General features: G+C 34.1%; 1 protein-coding gene across 7 annotated transcripts in view; it reads left to right on the top strand.

The window, feature by feature from the left end:
- The window catches only part of ROBO2 (roundabout guidance receptor 2), a 610,594-nt gene that overhangs the window by 468,398 nt on the left and 115,833 nt on the right, over nucleotides 1-26,363 (top strand). For all 7 annotated transcript variants that reach the window (XM_047875818.1, XM_047875814.1, XM_047875817.1 and 4 more), the window contains exons 7-8: nucleotides 4,062-4,073; nucleotides 23,463-23,587. In XM_047875818.1, the coding sequence (XP_047731774.1) occupies nucleotides 4,062-4,073; nucleotides 23,463-23,587 (137 nt within the window). The remainder of the gene's footprint in view (nucleotides 1-4,061; nucleotides 4,074-23,462; nucleotides 23,588-26,363) is intronic.

The following is a 26,363-nucleotide window of genomic DNA, read 5'->3' as shown; positions in this document are numbered from 1 at the left end:
ATTGGCCTTGAATAACTGAAATAGTGTGGCTCCTGTAACAACTTTCACTTTCTGGGAAAAGTGTCATGCACTTTTTCATTCATGGGAATAATATTCATTTATAGACTCCCTGGAATTGGTTAGTAGTGAAAGAAAGCAGTACTTAACCCTACAGTGAGGTAGAATGAATCAACTGTCTTCCTGGTGGTGCCTGTTGACTCACATGAGTACATTATATAGTCCCAGCTACCAAGTGGTACCATGTGGACATCTACACTTACTCTTGCCAAAGAGACATCACCCACCACATCATTTACACTCACGGGATTTCAAACAGCGATAGGCAAGCACGTCCTCTGATCTCTTTCCACCTTTCTCCCACCACCCCAACTGATGGCTTCTCTTCTCATCCTTTATCAGGTCAGCTGCATGCTCGCACCCTATAACTGAGAGACTCAGTTATATCTTATCCTGTTTAGTCACACCTCCTACCTTGTGTAGCTGTACTCCCAGAAGTTTTCATAGACGGGTGAAAAGGTTTGGAGGAATTTGGCTTGGTGAGAAATGTGTCAGGGATTCTCATGTTGGTCCTCCATCTGGACCAAAAATGATTTTTGGTGACCCATGATTTCAGCATCAAACCACTACAAGACAAACAAGCAAACAAACAGAACCCAAAACTTAACTTCCTTCAGGTAACTATTAGGAGACATGCACTTTGAATGACATGGAAAATATTGATGATTTCCATACTTTCCAATTGCTCCATTTTTATCCCACTGAATCCATTTTTTCCTCCCATCCAGACATTCTAGCGTGAACTTAGATACAGAACAGATTTAGACAAAATTGGCAAGCTAGTTGTTTAAAAACATTTCCATTCCTCATTAGTTAACAGATCATAAAAAGCTATGATCATATAACAATCAAATATATACACTGATTATATATTATCAAAATCTGATAGTCTTTGTAAGCCACTTTACTATATCTAATCTACATTCCCTGTAGGTGATTCTATATTAATATAGATTTGTGTGCTAGTCCTTTGGGAAAACAATCACTTGACCAAATTTCCCCCAAAGCTTATTTATTTGTTGTTTCTTAAGTGAGTGGGGGAAAAAAATAAACAACCCCACAAGAAATGTTCCATATTAAAAAAAAAAAAAATATTTGCTGACTAAACATAAATGGTGAGAAAATGTGAGGAGTTGTTTGTTTGTAGAAGCAGCAGTTCTTTTTATCCTTGAATGCTTGGCTGAATGAGACATGAAGTGGTCTGTTTGCTTTAAAATATTTCCCAGCTAATTGTTTTCGTAATTTGTTGAAAGTTTCAGGTTTAACATTTCATTTAACAAAGCATGCTCCTCTCGCATGGATGTTTAGAGCTAACTTAAAAAACTAATAGAGTTTTTTTGTTTTTAATAGGATTTTTTTTAAATCAGCAAACCTTAAATGGTCTCTCCCCTAATCTGTGTCCTGTAGATGGATTAGAGAGTTTAATCTGTGTGGTATGTATTTATTACTCATCTAAGACTGAATGAACCTCAGCAACAGGGTTAAAGAAAAAAAAAATCTCCATAAGACAATAGAATGTGGAGTAAAATATTGTTTAAAAATATTTTTTACCATTAGGAAAAGCAGTTGGAACTTCTCATGCTAAGAGGTTAACAGGAGAAAACGCATATTATCTATGACTTAATTTTTTTCTGTGCTCATTTTTCTATGCACGTACATGAAATGGTTAGCCCTTCCCTGGATTGTTTTATTAGAACAGGGTCAACCGACCCAAGAGGCCACATCCATTTTCATCCATTTAATGCAGGGACACAGTTTAGTTTAATTTGCTGATTTTGAAAACATCCACCTGCTGGGGTTTTTTTCAAGATAAAATGTTGCTATGTAACAAAAACAAGAAGTTTAATTGGGATGTTTCTGCTAAAATTTTATCATGATATTCAATTGGGGAAAAAGAAAAGGACTTTTGTAGTCAAAATCTGGAACACAGATTTACTCAGTTGTTTTCCACTTCAAAATAAGGTGAAAATAGACTATAAAATTAAATTTAACAGCAAGTGGCTCCCTTTGCTGACTTGAGGAACATAAAATTAGAAAGAAGTAATGCTAAACAACAACCAGCCTCCTAGCATTTATATTCTAATCAAATAATTCATGATCTAAGAGAGCTTTTTTAAATGGCTCCAGAATGTGTTAACACAAACTGCATATTTGTAAACATTTTTCCCCATTTCAATTGCTGAAATTGGCTTTGCATAGATCAAGACTTCACTGGAAAAACTGTCTTGCTTCTAGGGCAATAAAACTTTTTCCTTTTTGAATTACCCTAGACTAGGTGAAAGAGAAATATATTTTATTTTTTTAAACCTGATTTTTTACCATGGTTTCTTCTTTTTCTCTCTTTATTATCATAGACTCAAAATACGTTTTCGTTTCTAAATGAAACACTGTGTTTGAGATTTAGCCTCAGGTGACACCTGAAAATGCAAATTAAAAATGAAAAGACAAAGTTCTTTTCCTACTGGATGTTGATAAATTAAGAGATATATATTTCGAACGAGGCACAACTTTATGATTTCGTCTGATATCTTGTTCTTGGTTGTTATTTTTTTTTTGTGCACCTCCCCCCAAGATTGGAAAGAAATTGTGCATTGGGCAACGTTCTTCTTTTCTTCCTCTTGCTATGGGAACACATCATAGACTGTAGGACACATTAGAGCTTCACTGAGCTAGAATTTTCATCCTGCTGCTATAATTGCTTTGCTCTTCTTTGTATTATCTTAATCCCCCTTTTAATAATAAATAATAATATAAGGCATGCATCTCCTAAATAGGCAGCACCATATTGTTTCAGAAAATGCACAAAGCTAGAATCATGGCGTATTGGTTGAGTGAATGAATGCCTATAAATATGGTTTCAATGACTATATCCATCTCATCATGTCCAATGAGACATCATCAAGACAAAACTATGTTAAATTCTAGAGTCACATTATATATGCACTAGAACTATCCACTAGGATGTGGGTGAGACACTTGTTTGTCACTAAAGTTTATATTTTGAATGTAAGAGTTCATAAAAGTTCAAATGCTACTAAATATATTTCTTCTTCATTGGAATAATGGCACCATATATTTTTTATATTTTTCCATTGCTTTTATATAAAGTGGTTTACTATCTAAATTTATTTGGCATTATTCTTTGTAAAGAAAGTATTATTAAGCCCATGTGTGTCTCTTACAATTGCTGTGCATTAATAACAGGGCCAGCCTATTACTAATGATGTTAGTGATTGAAAGTTATGGTATAATAAAAAAATAATAATAATTTGTTGAAGCAGCAGTTTGAAAGCCATTCTCAGAGTGAACAAGAATCAACTTGTCAGTCATTGTTTCCTGCCCTCTGCCAAAAAAAAAAAAAAAAAAAAAAGAAGAAGAAGAAGAAAAACGTTTAACAGTAGTTAGGGAGCTACTCAGTTGAAATCTCTAAGGATGTTCCAACCTATTTGTTATATTTTCATCCACCCTGTCCACGGATGAAAAGTGATGTGATCTTAACTTATTACTGGCTGAAAAGCAGCGTCAGGGGCTTTTCTGTAGTCCTTGTAATGGTTCTGACTAACCATGCTTAAAATCCAATTCCTATTTAAATCAGACAGTGAGGCCTTCTTTTATTGACATGACATTTGCTAGTCTGTGACTTGAATGGTTATATTCATCAGGTTCTTAACTTTGGGGGTAATACAGGCTGTTTAAAAAGTTCTTTGAAATAATAACTATAGTAAGTGATGACAATCAAACTTTACATGAAATTATCTCTCACATCCCATAGAGCTAATTCTGGAATGCAAAATAATTATTTTCTTAAAATTATATGTATAACTTTCAGTTTTAGTCAAACTCAGACATCCTGTTCATACTTGAATTATAAGACTAGAAATCACTCTACTGTCCATACTTAAATGTAACATTACACATCATGCATTCTGATAATTTTCTTTTCTTTCTTTTTTTTTTTTTAATTTCTTCTTTATGTTCTCACCACACCATTGTAATGTCTACAGCTCGCCCTGTTGGTAAGTAGCCATCCTTCTATCCATTTAGCATGGCTTTGTACAATGCTTCATAACTCACGCATACTAGGATTTAAGAGAATGAAATATATTTATCACCCATGTTTAAATATTACTTGAGGGACTATCTTCTGTAAAAAATTGCTCCTGATCTTTTCATCAGTTTGAGAAACATTTTATAGTGACTTTTGGTATTAACAATGAATAGGTGATGATTTTCCTGAAAAATAATATATGAATGTTTAATACTATAAACTGCTAACTTTTCTTGAAGAGAAAAATACAATAATTCTTTTTTCCTGTATATGTAAAATAATCATGTATTAGTTATACTTGATATTCATTAAGATAAATGATTATGAACTCAATTAAGAAGTTTGACTACTGGATGCACTTTTTTTTTTTATAAACAGCTTCGAGTCCTTGTTTATTATGGGCATTTTTAACTGCTGTATACTTATTATCTGTATGCCTATTTAAGCAAAATGTGGTAGAATGCTTCAAGTTATTCTAAGGAGATGATTACACTAAGAGGGAAAGGGAAGGATGAATTGTGTTCTTTGGCATGGAAAGTTGGTGGTTTTAATATATCTCATCCTTCTTTCAGCTTTGCAAAAGTGAAGTTAACTGTTTGCATTTGCAGTAATTTAAGTGGTAATTATTTGTAAACATTTGGGAAAAAAATCTTTTCAAATTCATTGATCTAATAATCTTTCTGCATCTCTTTTAAAGTTTAGCTTAACCAACCAATACATGTGTTTAAATAAAAGAAATCTTGGTAATTGTGTTATAAGGAAATGAACAGATTGATGCATAAATGGATGGATGGATGGATGGATGGATGGATGGGTGAATGAATTTAGTATGTTTCTTTTTTAATATATCAAGAGATCCTTTAATAAATTGTCAATTTGACACAGCTCTGTAAATGGTCCATCTAACTTCAAAATCTTTCTTAATACACTGACTTGACATTGACATTTGATATATATTGGTCCAAACTCATAACGTTTTTTTTTTCCATTAGTTGAAACATTCACAAACCTTATTGTTATGTAGTATATTCTTACATACATAACAATACAGAAAATAGAACATTGGTTTCCCAATCTGAGTTTCTGGTCTGCTATTTCTGAGCAGTGCTTCTTTTGTTAGTTGTTTGATATCCCTGATCCTCAGTGACTTCACCTAGAAAATGGAGATAGTAATATTGACTTTTCAAAGCTGTTGCAGGAATGAAATGAGTTCAGGTCGGATTATATATGTGGAAACACTTTGTATGCCAATATTGATCAACATTCCTAGTTTCTGAGACATATATTATTTTATACTTTTGTGTTTTTGAAACATAGCTATGTCTTGCAGTCATAAAATACAATCTTGTTTTCTTTCAATATAATTATTAAATTGATCATGCTTTTTTACACTTGGAGATGTAGGAAATTGAAGAATATGTTACAGTTTTAAGCCTCATTTTTTAGTGTTGTATGAATTCTTATTAATGATAACTTTACATATCTATGGTACGATATAAAACATTAAGAAGTGAATGGGAAACAATAAGATAACTTTTCTGGTTAACAGGAAAAATAACATTTAAATTGTAGATCTTTATATGTAGAAACCTTATGCCGATAAACCATGACCACTTGATTTATATTACTTCACAAGTTCCCAGAACATAAAACAATATGTTAATAATTTCCAATACATTTAAAACTCATAAATAGAAAAGATGTACATTAATAGAAAATGTGATTCACAGAGAGTATTGGGATGTACTTGTCACCTGCAAGGCATTTTGAAGTTATTTCTGTTTTTATTCTTGTTTAAAATGATTTTTTTAATTCCCATTGGACTGGAACTAAAGAATAGCTTTTTGACACATTGTGTTTTGTTCTGGGAAAGTCTGTCATTTCATAAATCTATCTCCAATGACTTATGACAATGTTCAGAAATATGAAGAACTATACTTTAAACTTGACAACTGCTATTAATTTTGGAAACTGAACGTTGGATATGCTTTTAGTGGATCACCAGAGACGACACTGATAATGAGGAAATTAGCTTGCTTTTTCTTTGCGTAAACTTTTTAAAATTAATTTTATTATTTTTTAATTTACATCCAAATTAGCATATAGTGCAACAATGATTTCAGGAGTAGATTCCTTAATGCCCCTTACCCATTTAGCCCATCACCCCTCCCACACCCCCTCCAGTAACCCTCTGTTTGTTCTCCATATTTAAGAGTCTCTTAGGTTTTATCCCCCTCCCTGTTTTCATATTATTTTTCTCTTCCCTTATGTTCATCTGCTTTGTCTCTTAAAGTCCTCATATGAGTGAAGTCATATGATATTTGTCTTCCTCTGACTGACTAATTTCACTTAGCATAATACCCTCCAGTTCCATCCATGTAGTTGCAAATGGCAAGATTTCATTCTTTTTGATTGCCAAGTAATACTCCATTGTGTGTATGTGTGTGTGTGTGTGTGTGTGTGTGTGTGTGTGTGTGTGTGTGTGTATACCACATTTTCTTTATCCATTCATCCATCGATGGACATTTGGGCTCTTTCCATACTTTGGCTATTGTTGGTAGTGCTACTATAAACGTTGGGGTGCAGGTGTCCCTTCAAAACAGCACACCTTAGATAAATACCTAGTAGTGCAATTGCTGGGTTGTAGGGTAGTTCTATTTTTAGTTTTCCAGAGTGGCTGCACCCAGCTTGCATTCCCACCAACAATGCAAAAGAGATCCTCTTTCACTGTATCCTCGCTAACATCTGTTGTTGCCTGAGTTGTTAATGTTAGCCATTCTGACAGGTGTAAGGTAGTATCTCATTGTGGTTTTGATTTGTATTTGCCTGATGATGAGTGATGTTGGGCATTTTTTCATGTGTCAGTTGGCCATCTGGATGTCTGCTTTAGAGAAGTGTCTATTCATGTCTTTTGCCCATTTCTTCACTGGATTATTTGTTTTTTGGGTGTTGAGTTTGATAATATTTATAGATTTTGGTAATCTTTATAGATTTTGGATACTAACACTTTATCTGATATGTCCATTGCATATATCTTCTCCCATTCTGTCGGTTGCCTTTTAGTTTTGCTGATTGTTTCCTTCACTGTGCAGAAGCTTTTTATTTTAATGAGGTCCCAGTAGTTCATTTTTGCTTTTGTTTCCTTTGCCTCCAGAGACGTGTTGAGTAAGAAGTTGCTGTGGCCAAGATCAAAGAGGTTTTTGCCTTCTTTCTCCTCAAGGATTTTAATGGCTTCCTGTCTTACATTTAGGTCTTTCATCCATTTTGAGTTTATTTTTGTGTGTCATGTAAGAAAGTGGTCTAGGTTCATTCCTCTGCATGTCGCTGTCCAGTTTTCCCAGAAGAGACTGTCTTTATGCCATTGGATATTCTTTTCTGCTTTTTAAAGATCAGTTGGCCATACATTTGTGGGTCCATTTCTGGGTTCTCTATTCTGTTCCATTGATCTGAATGTCTGTTCTTGTGCCAGTACCATACTGTCTTGATGATTACAACTTTGTAGTATAGCTTGAGGTCTGGGATTTTGATGCCTCCTGCTTTGGTTTTCTTTTTCAAGATTGCTTTGGCTATTAGGGGTCTTTTCTGGTTCCATACAAATTTTAAGATTATTTGTTCTAGCTCTGTGAAGAATGCTGGTGTTATTTTGATAGACATTGCATTAAATATGTAGATTACTTTAGGTATTATTGACATTTTAACAATATTTGTTCCTCCTACCCAGGAGCACGGAATCTTTTTTCCATTTTTTTGTGTCTTCTTCAATTTCTTTCATAAGCTTTCTATAGTTTTCAGTGTATAGATTTTTCACCTCTTTGGTTAGATTTATTCTTAGGTATTTTATGGGTTTTGGTGCAATTGTAAATGGGATGGATTCCTTGATTTCTTTCAGTTGCTTCATTGTTGTGTATATGAATCTTTGCATAAACTTTTTACATGAATTTGAATTCAGGAGTGATAGATATGCCAACTTTTATTGTAATGTAAGAAGGTACAAATCAGGTACATCATAAATTAAATATTCAAATAATATAAACTGCATTAATATTAATATTTGTTAGTTGACTACGACACACATTTTTCAACTTTGAAGTTCTCTGCAAAGTACATTAATATTAGTATTTGTTAGTGGACTGAAACGTAAGTTTTTCAACTTTGAAGCTCATAGAGATAGCATAAAGGGTATATAACAAAGTAGAAATCACAGAAAGGAGAAAAAATCTGGCCTTGAAGTCCCATATAAATTAGGTGAAGAAATATGCACCAAGTATATAAAATTTAGAGAAAATTTAAGGGATAGTTCCTATATAAAGCTTTTGAAAGAAAATTAGAAATATATTCAGATTCCAGAGCATGTAAATACTGTAAATTTTAATTTGTAAATTAAATTTAATTTGTAAATTTTTATTTTTAAAATGTAAACATATCTGTAAAGATTCAGAATCAATCATTACATTACATATAGGATAAAGAAAAAAAAAACACTTGGTAGCATGGGTGGAAAGCCCATTTAGAAATCATTATAAACCCCCAAACTGGGAGTTTTGTCCATATGTATAACTCTTATGACCTGCATTTGAATTAAAGAATTGGCAACTCTGCAATTTGCAGTTGGAATAAACACCTTCTGGTCTCTATTTTTGAGATTGTAGGAAAAACTCTTGATTTAGAGGATCCTTGGTGTGGGAGACATTACGGAAAGCAGACAATCACATACTTGCCAATGAAGAAGAGTATTCTCCAGATTTCACTTCCTCGCCTGCAATGTTATCAACGTCTGAAAAGAGTCCTTTAATCCCACTTTCATATTTGCTGGTTACCACAGAATCTAGACAAAGGCCACTTTGATTATCAAATGTCTGCCAGCCCTTCCCGCGGCTTTGACATTTTACTATTCCAGAGTCATTCTTTACATGAGATGCAAAAATACATCATAGGACACAGTTAGCAAAAAATGTGGAAATATCCATTTATTTGGAAAACTCTTCTGATAAGTTCTGATAAGGGAACTGACAGAAGAAAATAGTCTAAATAGGGATAAATAACTGCTTCCTATACCCATCTGTCTTATTTTCTATTGGAAGCCTTTCTCAAGCTTAAAAATAAAAAAGAACATCTATTTTGGAGATGGGCAACACATTTTTTCCTAGCAGCAACTCAAAACATGATGAGTAATTTGGAAAAGAACTGTCAAATCTACCAGCTGCCTTGCTTGTGAAGTTGAGCCCTGCTCCGTTTTCTATCATGTACACCATATGCTAGATGCTGACTGCCTCCAGTACGGAGACGAAAAGCTGTGTGCATCAGGTGAAACTTGCTTAAAACATCAGAAACAAACTGACAATACACAACTTTATGGAATCGTCTACATATTTCCTTATTTAGTGACTCAAAACGATGTGTTCTTTTGATGGAAGAACACGACTGGCCACAGCAGAGTTTGTAGGTATTTAGAAATATATATGTTTTAGGCAAAATTTCCATGTTATTATTAATTAAAAGAAGCAGCCACTGTTCTAAACAAAAATCTATAGGCACATTGCTTTTTCAATGTTTTCACTGCTTAAACACAAAAATAATTCTATCCTCTTTTTAGAAAAATCTCTTTTGAACTGAAGTGCAGTTTTGTTTTAACATGCTCTAAAGCACATTACTGAGACCACCAAGAGATCCAATAAAAAGTGAGTAATTGAAAAATTCATTCAGGAAAAATTATAAAGTAGACATTACTTACAGAATAAGGCAATTGATATTTTTGATACCACCACCCTCTACCCACCTTGAAATCTGGAAAATGTTATGTGCTGTATATAATTTAACTTAGTATTGGAAATATTCCAGGCTTTCTTTTTTTTAAATCAGAAAACATGTAGGTATTATATATGAACCCTTTCATGTCAAGATCCACTTTTCTGCAAAAGGCATCCTGAGTGTGTCTTGAAAGGAAACCTATACTTTTATTCCCTGCAGACTTTCTTCCTTGGACAAGCTGTTACCCCATGACCCAAGGTAATCATCTCCCTCCTACAAGCACTTAATGTTTCCTGCACCTGGCGCTAATTAGCTACCTTATGCAGAGTCCAATTTAATTTTTATTGAGCATCGCGTTTTCATTGCTCCATATGTTTTGATTAAATAGGAGGTAAAAAAATAATGCATTCTGTTTTGTCTTGTACATTCCAACAGTTTCCATAATGAGAAACGTTTAAAATAAGCTAATGCTAATTATTAAAGTGAAAAGCAAGTGCTAGTTACTTCTCATGGTTGGATGATTTTAGTCACTGACTTGATTCTTCTTTGAGGGCCTTGTGTGTTGGACAATGTCTGTTCATTGCCTCTAAAGAGGATAGGTATAAAATTATCGAGTCATATTTTTTCTCAGAACTTAGCAAAAATGTTGGGTTGCTTTAGTATTGGAATGTTACTATAGTGAAGTCTGAGGCTTGTAGAATATTTTTATCTTTGGCTGAGATTCCATTTTACTATTTGAATACCAATGTAGTCCTTTCTTCCATAACTTTGCTGGATTATATCTTGGTTCTGGTCACCCTGTAAGTAACATTCTTAGAATACAAGCCCCTCAAATCTGCAGATTCATGCTGTAATTTACTCTATTTGAAGAGTGTTTTCTTCTCTTTTATCTTTTGCTAATTTTTCCCATGAGTTATGTTGGCTTTCTTTATCTTAATTCCATATTTATTCAGTTCAATATAATAATTGATTCAGTTCAGTCATCATTTTTATTTCATATTGTCTGATTTCTTTTTTTTTTTTAATTTATTTATTTTGAGAAAGAGAGAGAGAGAGAAAGAGCACGAGCAGGGAAGGGGCAGAGAGAAAGGGAGAGAGAGAGAATCCCAAGCAGATTCTGTACTGGCATTACGAGGTGGGGTTGAAACTCTTGAACCAGAGATCATGACCTGAGCAGAAACCAAGAGTCAGACATTTAACCAACTGAGCCATCCTGGTTCCCCATATTGTCTGATTTCTGAATTCCTATATTGTCCCCCTATTTCAACTGCAGTTATCATTTTTGTGTTTCCAAATATATTCATTTCTTAATTTTATTTTCTCTTTTGTTCCTTACTAACTTTAAATATAATATTCTTCACCTCCAGTTGCCTTTGAGCTCTTTTATTCCTTTTCAAAGATTTTTTTTTAATTTGATTCTTTTAAAAAAGAGAGACCCTGTTGTATGAAATTTCATTTAGTCTGTGGACAACTAGTATAAAGTATTTCTGTGTTTCTTTGGGTAATTTTTTGACGATAGAGATTCTTTTTCTTTCTTTTATTAATTGAATATGTTTTTTTTCTGTCAATAGTTACACATTTAGTTACTGTATAGTTTGTTTTATTTTGTTCTATATAGACCCTGTTTTAGGCCCTACCTGATTATTAATCATTTAGTTAACTGCTGAAGATTAGAGTTTGCATGTTTGGAGAAGAGAAAGTGGGAAGTACCAGGGTCATTCAGTAATCTGTACTAGGCCTGATGTCTTGAATATTTTATCAAAAAAGAAGTTGTTTCTTCTTGGTATGCTGATGTTCCTGGTGGTACACAGCAAATCTCTTTTAAGTTATAAGCTCTCTGTATTCCATATGAAATTTTCTCTTCATTTTTCTTCATAATTACTGCTTCATAATAAAAAATGATTTTAAAAAAAATTTTTTTTTCAACGTTTATTTATTTTTTGGGACAGAGAGAGACAGAGCATGAACGGGGGAGGGGCAGAGAGAGAGGGAGACACAGAATCAGAAACAGGCTCCAGGCTCTGAGCCATCAGCCCAGAGCCTGACACGGGGCTCGAACTCATGGACCGCGAGATCGTGACCTGGCTGAAGTCGGACGCTTAACCGACTGCGCCACCCAGGCGCCCCTAAAAAATGATTTTTATGTGTATTAGTTTTCCACTACTCCATGAAAAATTACCACAAATTGAGCAACTTCATTAGCACCCATTTATTAGGCTACCGTTCCTAGGTCAGGAGTTGAAACAGGCTCATCTAAGTCTTTAGCTTAGCATCTCACAGGCCATAAACAGGGTTTTGACCAGGCTGAGGTCTTCTCTGGAAACTCTCTTGAAGAATCCAGTTCAAAAATTTATTCAGGTTGGTGGGCAGAATTAAGTTCTTTGCGTCTGTAGAATTTAAGTCCCCATGCTCTTGTTGACTGCCAGCAACAGATTGCTCACAGTTCAATTGCTAGCCTTTGCACATGACCCCCACAACCTTCAAAGTCAGCAATGATCTGTTGACTCTTTCGTATGATTTGCTCTATATCTCTCTGACTCCCCATTCTGTTAGCAGGTAGAGAAAATTTCCTGATGGAAACCTCTCATGTAATTAGGTTAGACCCATGGTCATTATTCTCTCTATCTTAAGGTCAACTGAGTAGTAACCTTAATTACATTTACATAATTCCTTTTGTCGTGTAACATAACGTAATCATGGGAGTTTCTCCAGTAAGTGAAGTTCATGGAGGCCACCCTACAATTTGGCCATTAACAGTATGCTTGGCTTTTCCTTTCCTTTGGTACCTTCTCCTCAACTTCTGAATTGTAACTGGTTGTCTACAAAGTCACATCTCCTATTTCCCAAGTCTCCTTCTTGATTCTAAATTTTCTTCTTCTCATCTAAGATCCATGGGATGGACTTTCACACCATTGACGTAGTTTTTGTGAAATTGGTATTGATAGGCTGTGGATGGAGGCTAGTTGGTATTTATCAAACTTCCTCATTTTCTCCAGACTTGACTGTGTTTGGTAAGGGTAGTTCACCATTTGTGGTTTGGGGCCATGGTAGTTTCTCTACATTATTAGTTTCTCTTGTAGTAAATAGAGGAAAGTGGAACAATGAACCTTTACTCTATTATCTTAACCCGAGTATCAAAAAAAACTTAAATACTCATTAATGTTGGAGTTTTTCCAAATAAGAATAAAATAAACACTAAATGTATTAACTTAGCAGTTAAAATTAAAGTACTATAAATACAAAACATCAAAATAAGATAACACTTTGGACTGAAATAGCGTTAGGAAATAAGTATTAAGAGATTTCCCTGTCTATTGCCAGAAAAAAATAGCATGAACATTTTAGTCTCACCTTATAAGAAAGTCAAAATTTTCACTTATATAAGTAATAGTAACTTATAGACAGAGAGAGATATCATGATACATATATGTGTGTATATGTGTACCTTAAAACAGATATTATGATATGCATTACACCTAAAAATTATATGCACGACATTTGAATTATGACTCTACTTATTTAAACATATTAAATGTCACTCAAGGGAATAGTACATAATTAGATGCATTAAAAATATATAAGCTACCAAGTTAAATTACATTTTGAGTTAAAATATATCTGAATGGCTTTTAAAATCTCTCTTATGGCAAGCATTGCTTTCCAGATTTATTAGGGATATTATTTTCATCTGTCCTACAAAACTATTAGCTCTTTGCTAGTAAATACATTGTTGTATTTATCTTTCTGCTGCCTCTAGGTCTAGCATAACACTTACATGTGGTAGAGGCACGCCAAATGTTGGTGCAGTTAATTGATACACACATATGCATACATAGGTAATATTTGCCTAGAAAATGTTTATGCAAGCAGCTTTAAATAGTGCTATAAAAAGATTAAGCAACATTAATGGTAACAGGCCAATCACATAGTCCCCATTCTGCTGGTAGGAGATAAAATACAACAAAAAGAAGGCACTAATGAGTTAGGATGGTGCCTTACTAAGCGTGTAATTAATGTTATTAAGAAACATTGCAGTTGCATATTAAAATTCCGTTAACTAAGCAGCCCTTCAGCATCAGTACATTTGTTTCTTGGTTCCAAGTCCTTTTTTCCTTTTTTTTTCTTTTTCTTTTTCTTTTTCTTTTTCTTTTCTTTTTCTTTTTTTTTTTTTTTCTGATTGGCATCTTCATGCAATCTTTTTCTAAAAAAAATGAGATAATGGGATGTGATCAGCCTTCATGGTTTAGCTCAAGTGCTGACATGACAGTTCTGGCAAGTTGACAGTTTAAGTGAGTGAAAATGGATGTCTTGTCTCACCATTTACTTGAAGAATCCCCTTCTCACCCCCATATTTATGGCCCCTTCTATCTGCAGTGTGAAAAGTCTAGTTTTCCCAGGTTAGGATCTAGATAAGTGTTTTTCATTACTCGTTAAACTATTCTCTCTGTGTTGGTAAAAAATGAGATATAAAATAGAATGTAAATATTGCCTTATTTGATAATTCATTAGCTTTTAAGTTAAAAGTTTTTTTTTTGAGAATGTGAAATCCTTTAGAGAAAACAAAATTTTATTTTGTTCTCAGTATTTTAGTCAATCAGGAAAGCAAGTACAGAAGTAAAACTACTATTGGTAATGGACAGAATAATATAGTAACATGTGCTCGACAATTAAAAATTTGTTTAAAATTTTGACAGATTTTTGTAAGTATTCTTAATTTATAATTTTTGTAGAATTTGGGAGGTCTATGAAATTTGCATGTTGAATCTCAGAATTATTTACTGTAGTTACATGATTTCCTGTACTTAACCTAAAATCAGAATGAAACCTATTTTGGTAATCTGGAATATAATAAAGTTTAAAATTATCTTTGAGCCTGTCCAAATTATTACTTTTGGAATTAACTATTACATTTATTGCAATGCAGAAATATTTAATACCATTAGAGGATTAAATTGGAATTGCTAAAATCAATGAAAATTATTTACATGGAAAAAATTCATGGTTCTAGCAACATAATCCTTTACTTCAACAAACAGACTGATTTGTCAAAGGTTGTCATGTAGGTTGGTCAGGGTAATAATTGTTGCAGTCTGAGAAACATACCTGTAATATAATGCATGCCTTTTTCCCTCTGTGAAGCACAACTTCCCACTTTCCCTTCCTTATCTACTTTATTTCCAAGGGACAATTCAACCTGTCTCTCTCTCTCCCTCATTCTTTCTCTCTCTCCTCCTGTCTTCATGCTTTCCCCAATTGTTGGAGACAGACTGAGTCAAGTTATTGTCATAATGGTAGGACATCCTGTATTACAACCCTCATTCATGTTCCTCATGTTGCATCAGACTTGATTGTTTCCATGTGAGTTTCCATGGTACCAGTGAGTTCCAGAGGACAGAGATCTTAGAACCTTCAGCTCCTAGCACAAAATAAAACCAAAAAATGTTTGTTTAAAATAATTGAATAGTATTATGAGTTGAAAGTGCCAACCAATATCTGAATTCATTTCTAGCATAATTTTATCACCATGGTGTTTTCAAATGGTGTGACGTCTTAAAAAAAATTAGGACCAAGTCCAAAATAGCTATGTTTATATAGTTGTTTATCATAACACTGTTTTTCTGTGCTTGCCCATAAAATCCAAATGTCAAGATATTTTGAACCAAATGAATTTACTCTTTTCAAAGGCATTCTAGACACTCTCTATAATCATAGAATTATTTAATTTTGATATTATTTTTCCTTTTCAGGGAGAAGTATATTATGTGACTATAATTTTTTCAAAAAATGATTTTTAACCACTATTACCAAACATGCATACTTTTGTGTGGGTGTCACACTTACTACTGAAAGTTGGTACTTTCCACCCTCTTTGGAATTGCTTCCTACACATATATAGAAGGCCTCTTACATGATTTTATAGTCACACTATATAATTCATTTGACTAACTCAATGGCCTCATTTGATCATCAGATTTCGAATGGCCATGAGTTACTTTTAGAGTTCTAGCTATTTTTGAATCCTCAAAAAGTAGTCTTCCCATAATCAATAAATTAAAGAATATTTCAAAATCTAAAGACTAATAAAAGCACTTCAAAAATGTAAAGAGTAATAGCTTCATGATCGCTACATGTCTTTATTCATACAGGATTGAATGCAATGTGTGTATGTGAGACCTTTCATAGATAGAGAGTAGAATGCAAAGTCTGAATAGGTGAAGAACATAAGAATTGTGATTTCCTGTAGTCATTCTATTGCGTATGGACATTTACATTTCTTTTCATGTTTCTGAAAGCAGCATGCCATTTAGTACTTTTACCTTTTCATTTAGACAGTAAAGAAGTATATATATGTAGATGATCAATAGATGATTGATAGATATTAGATTTTTTAAATGCACATATATGGATAGACAATTATTAGATTATTAGATTTTTGTTAAAATAAAAGGTATAGATACTGGCATTTTAGCATGGAATAAGAATTTTTAACATTAGCCAGAAGTAAGATACTAAGAAAGAAGATATAGCACTCTTCTAGAAGAGTTATTGCCATGGATTCAGCAAGAAAGAGATTAACTGGAAAGGTAGGTAATTTAGCAAGTTGATCACTTGTATTCCTTGAGAATAATGACAAATGGATAAAATGTGATTAAACAAACTTTATAAATGTAATATCACTAAATTATGTTTTCCATTATAAATGCATTGCTTCCTCTGAGATGAATTATGTGTTAATAAGCTTCAAATCAAATATTTTTTAACATTATGCATTTCCAATAATACTAACAGAAATTCTTTTGAAGTCAAATGAAGTGTTAAATAGTAAAAATTAAACAGAATTAAATAGGTTGAAGAAACAATCATTTATCAATTAGAAGTCAGTCTGTTCTGGTGATAAACTAAGTAAATATTCATCTCTTATTCCTGCTCCATATTGCATTTTAATGAAATGACTTTTCACTCTTTATTGTTGGGGACGTAAGCCTATTAACTAATATTTTGCAACAACATCTAGAATTGGTTGTTACACAACTCCTCTGTTTTTCTGCATTGCCTTTATCATTCTCACATGGTGGCTACTCATTGATAGTCTTTGTGTCATAAATTTCCAGTGTGCAATGGGGGGTCTTCTCTACAGAGGGGCATATCAGAATCAGTTGGGAGATTTTCTTCAAACAATGTATTTTCTTTGGCATGCCTCCACCCAAATTACTACAATAGTGAGTCACTGTCACTGGTGGGAGTGTGTCATATCCTTCTGGTATGATAAGATGGAAAAAAATATTGAGTATTTGCTTGAGATCAAGAACTCTCTTTCTTTTTCCTTTTTTTTTTTTCAAGACACTCATTTAGTGTTCCCTATTTGAGGCTTTTCCAGGCCAAATAAAGATACCATTTCAACACAAAATGATACCTCTCCCCTATTCCAGGAAGACACCTAGGCAGGGGGAAAATAGAGAAAAAAAGCCATGCAAGCAAGAGCAGGTACTTTAAAGTGGAAAGAACACAAGAAAAGTACAACGTAGAGTGTGTTCAGGTTAATCACTGTTAACAAAATGGATCAAAGGATAATAGATAACAAGATGGGTGAACAACAAGAACAAGAAAATACATGTGGGAGTGATTGAAAGGAGGCTGTTCTGCTGAAATATTGGAGTTGGTTTGGGATGAGAGTCAGGATGGTAAAATTTGGGGCCAGTTAATGGAAGCCAGAATGCTGCACTGAGGAGAATAATTTGTAAGCATTGCAAGGGCAAGCTATAGAAAAAAACACTGTAGGTTTTTGAATAAAGAATGACGTGAAATAAGTATACTTAAGAAAGGTTGTACTTTTAAGTAGTACAGAAAGAGTAAGATCATAGGTTTTCTGCTACTTTAACAAAGCAAATATTTAGGAAAAACATGTTATGATTTTAACATCATTATGCCATATTGGAAACCATAGCGTATAATTCTTACCTTTCTGTTTGGTACTAGAGATGACAAATTTTAGCCAGATCATGGTTTGAAGTCAGATAAATTAATCTAAAGGCTCAGTGTTTAAGAGTTCCAACAATGGTGTTAGATGCACCATAAGTCAAACCTGTTCTCCAAGCTAGTGCTTTAATCTTGAAAACCCTGTGCTCCCTTTATAGGATCTAGTTTGTGATCTTCATATCATAATGGTAGTAGTTAAGACATAGGGTTCTTTGAATATTAAGTGAGACAAGGCCTGCAAATGGTTTGGCATACTCCCTGACATTTAATAAGCACTCAGTTAATGTTAATTATTGTTGTATTCAGCAATTTATGACTCAACAAATATTTAACACAAGCATATGACAAATGAGTGTGTTTTTCAAACATGCTTATAGAATATTTTAGAATTTAACAAGCAAAAAAATATTAAATAGCCAAAAAACATGTTCTACTTCTTTAAGATACATATTTCAAAATGTTTATTGTTACAGAATAAGAAGCTTATTCAGTCAAGCAAAAATTACACCCAAAGAAAGATCTGCTGAGTGTGCCTGTAACTATCCTGTCACATATTAATGTATGCAACGGCTGCATGACTATCTCCATGTTCATGCCTGCCATAGAAAGTCATATTTTCCTGTAAAAACAACTCGGAACATGATGTGATTAACCTTTGGTTCCCTCATCCCCTCATCCCCAAGCCCACCTCATGCATGGCCTATGCTTCCTACTCATGTTCAGCCATCTGATTTCCATAACACCCACTCACTTCCACCAGCGGGGCATTAGCATAACAGAGCTGTAGCGTGACTTTGATTGAAGCCAGCTTGGGCTGAATGCAGTATCAAAGCATAATTTAGCAGAAATCAAATCTAATTTACTGTGCATTGTATTTAAATTCTCAAAAATGCAGTTTCAAGTGAACAATACCAGACCTCTAATCTTAATTGACCTTTTTATATGTGGGTATACTTCTCTGGAAAGCACACAACACGTTCTTCCTCTAAAGCTATTGTTTTTAACTTGTGAGTATCAATTGAACACTGAATTGTACCACTGTTTTCTTCATCTCACTTCTTGTTACAGCTGTAACAATAAGGTATAATCATTTAACAGATTAAGCAACTCTGTTATTACATCGCAGCCACAAAAGATTTGTCTACTGCTTTTGGATTTTAGAGAGGATATAAATATGTATTTTATAGTCTTCTGTCTTAGAAATATGTAAGAGAATTGCCATTTCTGTAAGTAGCATATCCTTCTGGAGTTTATAACTCAACCTCTTTAATTCACATTGGGTTTAAATGTGTGTTTTGAATTGTCATCCTGAGGACCCAATCATGTTTTTTTTATGTATAATGAGAGCATCATAGAAAATCCATTTTATGTATAGCACACTTTTTGCTACCGTGCCGTATTGATAAAATGCCACCTCTCTGTATACTCCCTCCCATTGGTACCTTCAGCCAAGCACTGCCTTTTCAAACCATTTTCACTGCCACCTGGCAGAAATACTGAAAATGTGAAATGTTAGCAGAAGAATTATTGATGCAGTTTTTCATTTTAAAACCTCAAAAATAAATTCCTTCAGCTGATATCCCTTCACAGAAGATTGCAATATAGATCTTGAGCAGACAGAGTCCACAGAAGTAAAAGTGATTGATGCAATTTGTTTGGTGGTCCAAATGAAAGTGACAATAGGAAAGGATGTACATTTTCAGAGACTTAAATACTTTTGAATTTTTTTGCTTGGCTTTGATATGTTTATTTTTGTTTGTTTAATTTTAGAAATGATAAAGGTGAGTCCCATTCCAGTGTGGCTTAAGTTCTGGTGATAAGAAACTATTTGGTACATTAGAAGTGGAGTATATTTATAATAATTTGGAATAAAAATACAATATAAATAAACATCATGTGAAAGAGTACTTCACAGCATGAACAACACAAATGCTGAGAGTATTTTGTTTGAGGTCTTTCAAAAAGTTCAGTATTGGGTAAAAATTCAAAAAAAAATGGATTCCGTGCCTTCTTAGGTTCTATCATTATTAGCAAATATTTCATTGTAATATTGCAGAATTTCTTTGTCCTTTAAGAGTTCTGATGAAATGTTCTCTTTAGTTGCTACCATGACTAATGGTCCTCTACTGGATTTTCTGCCCGGTTTGCTAAGATTTTCCAGCCTCACATCTGTCCTTTCTCTTTTACAAAGAACATTCTATCTAAAACACAAATTTTATTACATCTTTCTTGCATCAACATTTTTGAACAGGTATCCATAGCTTTCAGGGCAAAATTTAAGCTATTTTAGCACAAATTATCTGTCCCTCTAACACTTTTGAATCTCCATTTTTTTATTCTTAAGGTCATTTACCCTCCACTAACACATCCAGCCCCTCGTGTCTCTACCTTATGTCTGCTTCTGTCTGTTCCAAGTGACCTGCTTCTCTTCATCCAGTGAACTCTTACTTGTGCTTCAAAACACAACTCAACCATAGCCCTTTCCGGCATCTTCCTCTTCCATGTTCATCACCTGGTCTGTTTGCTGCTTTTCCAAGCTTTCTCACCCAATGCCCACTGCTATTTGTATTATTATACAAATCATACTCTTCTGTATTTGTGTTTATTTACTTATTTACTTGGGAGTTTCTGCTGATTTTTTATTTGGCTTTCCGTCCTCTGTACCAAACAGAATGTCTCATAATTTGTAGTCAATCAATGCATTTTGAATGAATAAATGAATGAATCCTATGTTTTCAGGAAAGTGGAGAGATTGATGTGGTCACTTGCTAGTCCTTTTGGGGGATATCTTTTAGCAGCTGGTTAAAATTATAGGATCTAGACTCCAAAAGCATTTTGCAAAATCACTCATCTACTAACAAGTTCTTAAAAGCTTAAAAATTTAAGGAAATCTGTAGTTATAATTAAAGTATAGATGTTAATTTTACTGAAATAGATGGATAGATATAGAGTAGGCATAATATGCTGAAAACTATAAAATATATTTTCATTTTGTAATTTGGTGTTTCATTTGATGATTTCAATCATGTGTATTCTCGGTTATTTCATTTTAAAAATTAATTATATAAGGAAGAAGCTTCATAGCACATATGGAGCTGTAAGATTTTACCAACTAGTTATGTGAGCCAAAGCAATACAAATGAACAAATAAGCTGAATATGTGACTTCTATCATTACTGTTAAATGATTTTTACTAAATCTACTTTTTATTTAATGAGATACAAGCTAAGTTACTCAATACTTCTGGCTTAGTTAGTGTCCATATTGGCACTAAACTTGTCTTTCATAGGATTACTAAGAAGTGGGAACTATATTTGATCATTAAATTTTACTTAATACACATTACTTTCTTGGATATTACAGACGATAGAGACCAATCTTAAGTCTTGTTTGGTGTAAATAATCTGGTAGTTTCACCTCTTCCCTGAAAAATGGACATTGCAATGTTTTAAGAGTTGTCCCTGAAGTAATTTTGTAACATTGATTTAATCTATCATTCCTATTAGAAAACATGGAACAAAAATCAATGTATCTGCTGATTCAGTGAAATTGTGTAGAAATAACAAGAAGATTGTAAGAGGCAAGTAATCTCCTGAAAATGCAAGGCAACATAAACCACATTCTCTTCAAATAGATCCATAAATCTGGGTTCTCCATCCCGTTAGACTGAGTCTTCTGTTATCTATAGTTATAGAAGAAAATTTCACTTAGTAGATTTATTCCCGCTCTCCCTGGGGTATGTGTTGAATGTGTCGAGTTGGGAGGCAGTCTAATAGAACACCAAAAAATAAGTCACTACAAATCTCAGTGAATTAAAAAAAAAAATGCGGCTGCTGTTTCTATACTAGCATTCTTGTAAGAATGAGTAATTTGTTATATGTGTGAGGTTACCCTACATTTACTCTGTTCTTGGACCTGCTCTTGTGTACTCCTGAAGGGCTGAAAGAATTTTGGGTAAAGACCTTTATTGAATGTCATTTTTTTGTTCTAATTGTTTTTAGAGTTCACATTTTAGGATGGTTGCCATGTAGAGCAGGTTTTAAAAATTAACGTTGATTTTAAAGTTTTTTTTCTTGGTCTTAAGTTTTTTCAGCATCAGCAATGATTTAAAGTGTAAACAGATGATGAGAAAAGTCATGGAATGAATACGCTGTTTTTTCTTCAACAGGAGTGGGCTTTGATATGTAGAAGATGTCATTGTGAAAACTTCCAGTTATACTGTCTCCTGTCTTTCACTTTCTTCTTTCTTTTTACAGTTAACTCCCAACTTAAACCTGAACTTCCTTAGGATTTTTACCCCCATCATTTTTTTCTCTTTTCTAATGGAGCTACTCATGTGTAGGTCTCATTATCTCTGCCTATGTCATTTCCCTCATCTTCCAACCAGACTTCCTACTTTGTTGACTGATGTGCCTCCCTCACAATCCATATCTTATTCCTGAGAGGGTTAAAATTTCCAACGATTTTGCTTTGCATCGAGCATTCCTTAGCGTAGAAAGAGCCTGAAGAAAATCCCCACTTGGGCTTCTCAAAGACTTTCTTAGGCTGCATCCAAATCCATCTTTTTTAGCCAATGATGTTTACAAAACCTGGACCCTTCATTTCTGCCAAATTACACAGTGTACACGAGATGTGTTCTTGCTTCTTGCACTTTGTTCAGTAAATTCCTTGCTTGGAATGTGTTCATTTCACCACTTACCTAAATGCTGCCCTTTCCTTAATGCCCCCGTGATGTGCACTTTCTGCAAAAACCCTTTCGTAGTTGCCATAACAGAATGGGATACCTCTGTGCTGTGCTCTGAAAGCACATCAATCATTGAACTTAGCATGGTTTTAGATCATTGTTTTACCTTCCTTTTGCTGTTGTCATCATGTTTTGTGTTTCCCCTTAGGTTGTGAGTTCCTTGAAAGCTGCAAGATAGATACTTTTTATCTCTGTATCTTTAGTGTCCTGTAGGGGAACATAGTAATTGTCTGACTAATGCTTGTTTGTCTAAATGAAATGAATTAAGTAGAAGCAACTACTTTCATACATGACATTATATCATTAGTTATATTTGTATTTAATTCCCAGCTCTTCAATCCTTTGATGTCTTCAACACATTAACTCTTCAATTCTAGATTATAAACACTTTGAGGATAGGAATTATCTTTTAAGCTTTCTGGTATCTCTGCACATAGAACAACGTCTTACAAATAATATAGGAATGGCCAATATTTGTGAATGGACTAATTTCAGAAGACATACTTGTATAACGAAGTGACTTTTTTTTACCTTTATCTATGCAAAACACAAAACCAAATTGGGAAACCATGTTTTTTCTTAAAAACATTAGAACATCATTAAAAATCTATTTTCCTATGCAAATATATGAGCTACAGGATTAATAATATACGGCATTTAGAAAATGTCTATTGATAAATTTACTTTTCTTTTCCTTATATTTTATAGAGTGCTCTTCTCCTTTCCCCATCATGTTTTGGAAAATGCTTCACAAAACAAAAAAAAAAAAATTAAAAACTGTAGCTTCTGTCTGGCACTGAGCCATCCACGTAGTGCCAGATTTTCTCTGATATCTTTTTCTTTGTCAATGGTTGATATTTATATACTTTCTTTCCTTTTAAATTATAGCTCCTCCACAGTTTGTGGTTAGGCCAAGAGATCAGATTGTTGCTCAAGGTCGAACAGTGACATTTCCCTGTGAAACTAAAGGAAACCCCCAGCCAGCTGTTTTTTGGCAAAAAGAAGGCAGCCAGGTGAGTGTGAACTTTGACTGCTCTTCTGAACCCCTCCTATCTCTGGTGCTCCTCACTTTGTCTGGCTTTTCTTGCTATCATTGATGTATTTATTTTATTTCTAAGGAGATAACATGCTCAAATATAATGTTCTTTATTGTCTAGTGTGAGTTGTCCAAAATTTTGTCTCTTAAAAAGAATAGGTACAACTCTGTGTTCTAAATTATCTGAAAAAGTCTAATCTGTAGCTACTTAAAATCTCTGAACAGAAAAATAATTTTACTTCTTTGCAGTGAGTGGAATTGGGATTATTAAATGAGTTTGTATATAAAAAGTACTTAGACTATCCCAGGCACATGTAAAACGGCCAAACAATATTTCCTTTATCAGTCCACCTAGAAACCAGTTTCAATCCCCTTTCATGGACAGATAGTATAAATACCTTTTCTTTACCGGTAACTTAAGGATACTTCCATTTAAGAGTGGGAGAAGTATTTACTTCCATCATCTCTTCTGGGTTCCTTCATAGTGGGGTATATAACACATTATATACCAGAAGGAGCCAACACTTGTCTGCTCTTTGCCGTGCCCTGGTTTGTCCACTCATGGCTATCTCTGGGTGGCATGGCCTTTCAGACTCTCTGCTCAAAGTCAATTTAATACACTATTTTTTTTTCACTTACAACGTGGTCCAAACTTGGACAAGCACTTGGCCTCTAGGTTCTCAGGCAATGAATGGCATTTCTAGCTTACACTAGAAACTGTTCTTTGCCTAAGGACTTATCAGTGAGTTCCTAAAGGACCCAGAGATATATTTGTTGTAGACTTTCCAGAATCATCTTCAAGGAGGCATACAGTTCTCAGAAAGAGATTTCAGCCCCTGTTATTCTTAGTCCAAATTCTGGAAGAATTTCCTGGGGAATGATGAAAACCATGATTAAGAGTCTGAGGAAATCTAAAAATGGTAGATTTTTAGGCTATGTTAAAAAAAAACCTGTTGGTCAGAATTTATGTATGGTTATCTGAGTAGAGAAGCATCAGGATGTTTGACTTCATCATCATCTTTAAATGTCATCGATTCCTATACATTCCTGTACTACCCAAAATTAGCAGTTTTAGCAACTCAGTATAAGATAGACAAACTGTTTTTCTCCCTTTCCTCAAGCTCCTTGTTTGATTCACTTCCCTTATGATTTATGGGATGTAAAGGCAGTGATGGAAAGATGAGATGAAGTGCTGTCCATTGCTTTATCCCACATCAAAACTGTTCCAGGCCTGAGGTGCCTGGGTAGCTCGGCCGGTTGATGGTCTGGCCCTTGATTTGGGCTCAGTTCATGATCTCACAGTTCATGTGTTCAAGCCCCACGTCAGGTTTCTCACTGACACAGCCTGCTTAGAATTCTCTTTCTCCCTCTCTCTCTGCCCCCCACCAAATAAATAAATAGACTTAAAAAAAAGAACTATTCCAGGCTTTAATATTCATTTTTTTAATTACTTAGTGACTGAATAGATTTCTACTCACAAAAGTTCTTGATTCTTCACTTAAAATTTGCTTTTTGATGAAAACATCCTGAACTCTAAAGTGAGTATAAAGCAACATGAAAGAGTTATAACACATGTGTGTGCACATGTGCACACACAAACACCTTGAAAAAGGAAAGAATTCAAAAGCCATTTTCCCTCCTTATGAGTGTGAGACCTTTATAGCACTATTTAACCTCACTGAAGCTTCTTTTCTTAATCTAAAGTGTGAGAATAATACATTTTACTTTGCATAAGTTATGAGGATTACATGATTAATTTGGTTTCTACGTGAAACTGCTTTGCATATTATGAAGGCCTGACAAGATGTTAGAAATGAGGAGAATGTGAAGTGCCTCCCCTGTATCCTGGCTGAAGTGGCAAGTTCATACTTCTGCTCAGGCCAGGGATGCCAGGACCTGAACTCCCCCACTGCCCGGACACTACTGCCCCTCACCAAGCCCCAGACTCACACAGTGTTCGAGAAACCTAGGATGGGTGAACCCTACAGAGCCATGGTAGCTCTACAAGATCCTTTCTCTTTCCTGTAGCTCCCTCCCTTCACCCACCCTGGGGGGCTATGGGATCCATAAAAGTTACTCCTTTAAGCCACTGATAGCAAACATAATGATATGAATATGTTATTTATTTATCAATTTTATAAATATAATGATGTACAGAAACTTGATTGTTGCAAATTTACACTTTAAACCCATTATTGAGTCAAATACCATTATTATATATGTTGTTATTATATAGATACAGCTATATCATGTGTAAATATCATGCCCTAAAATAGCTCTAGGTTGATACAAGATATTGCATCATAATGTTTTGGTCAAAACAGAACATGTTTTGGCCCTGTGGCCCAATAAACATGATATTTAAATATGCTACATTCTGCTTTAATGTTTTTTAAAGTAATCAAATAGCATTAAGGTACTTCTTTTTCTGTTATTTGACAAAGTGGCATGTAATCCCAGAGACATTAATCTCTGGAAAAAAATTCCAGTTAGATAATTTGATTTGACTATGTTCGTAGGTTTGGTTTTCTTATCTTCATCTATCTCCCTTGCATCAGAGAGAGAAAGAGAGAGAGAGAGACTGTAAATGAGAATAAAAGTGAATTGCTTGAGCAAATTGTAAAGTTTCACATTATGAATTGGAATATTAGGAAAAATAAATTGGTCTTACTGTCTCCAGTATCCAATTTTTACAGTGATCTATGACTCTCCATCAGTAGAGAGAGTTAAGAGCCTGGACTTAATGGTCCATA

The sequence above is a fragment of the Prionailurus viverrinus genome, chromosome C2, assembly GCF_022837055.1.
Source record: "Prionailurus viverrinus isolate Anna chromosome C2, UM_Priviv_1.0, whole genome shotgun sequence".
In the NCBI taxonomy this organism is placed as follows: Eukaryota; Metazoa; Chordata; class Mammalia; order Carnivora; family Felidae; genus Prionailurus; species Prionailurus viverrinus.
Note: the sequence above shows the minus strand (reverse complement) of the source record. Positions and strands in the feature narration are given on the sequence as shown.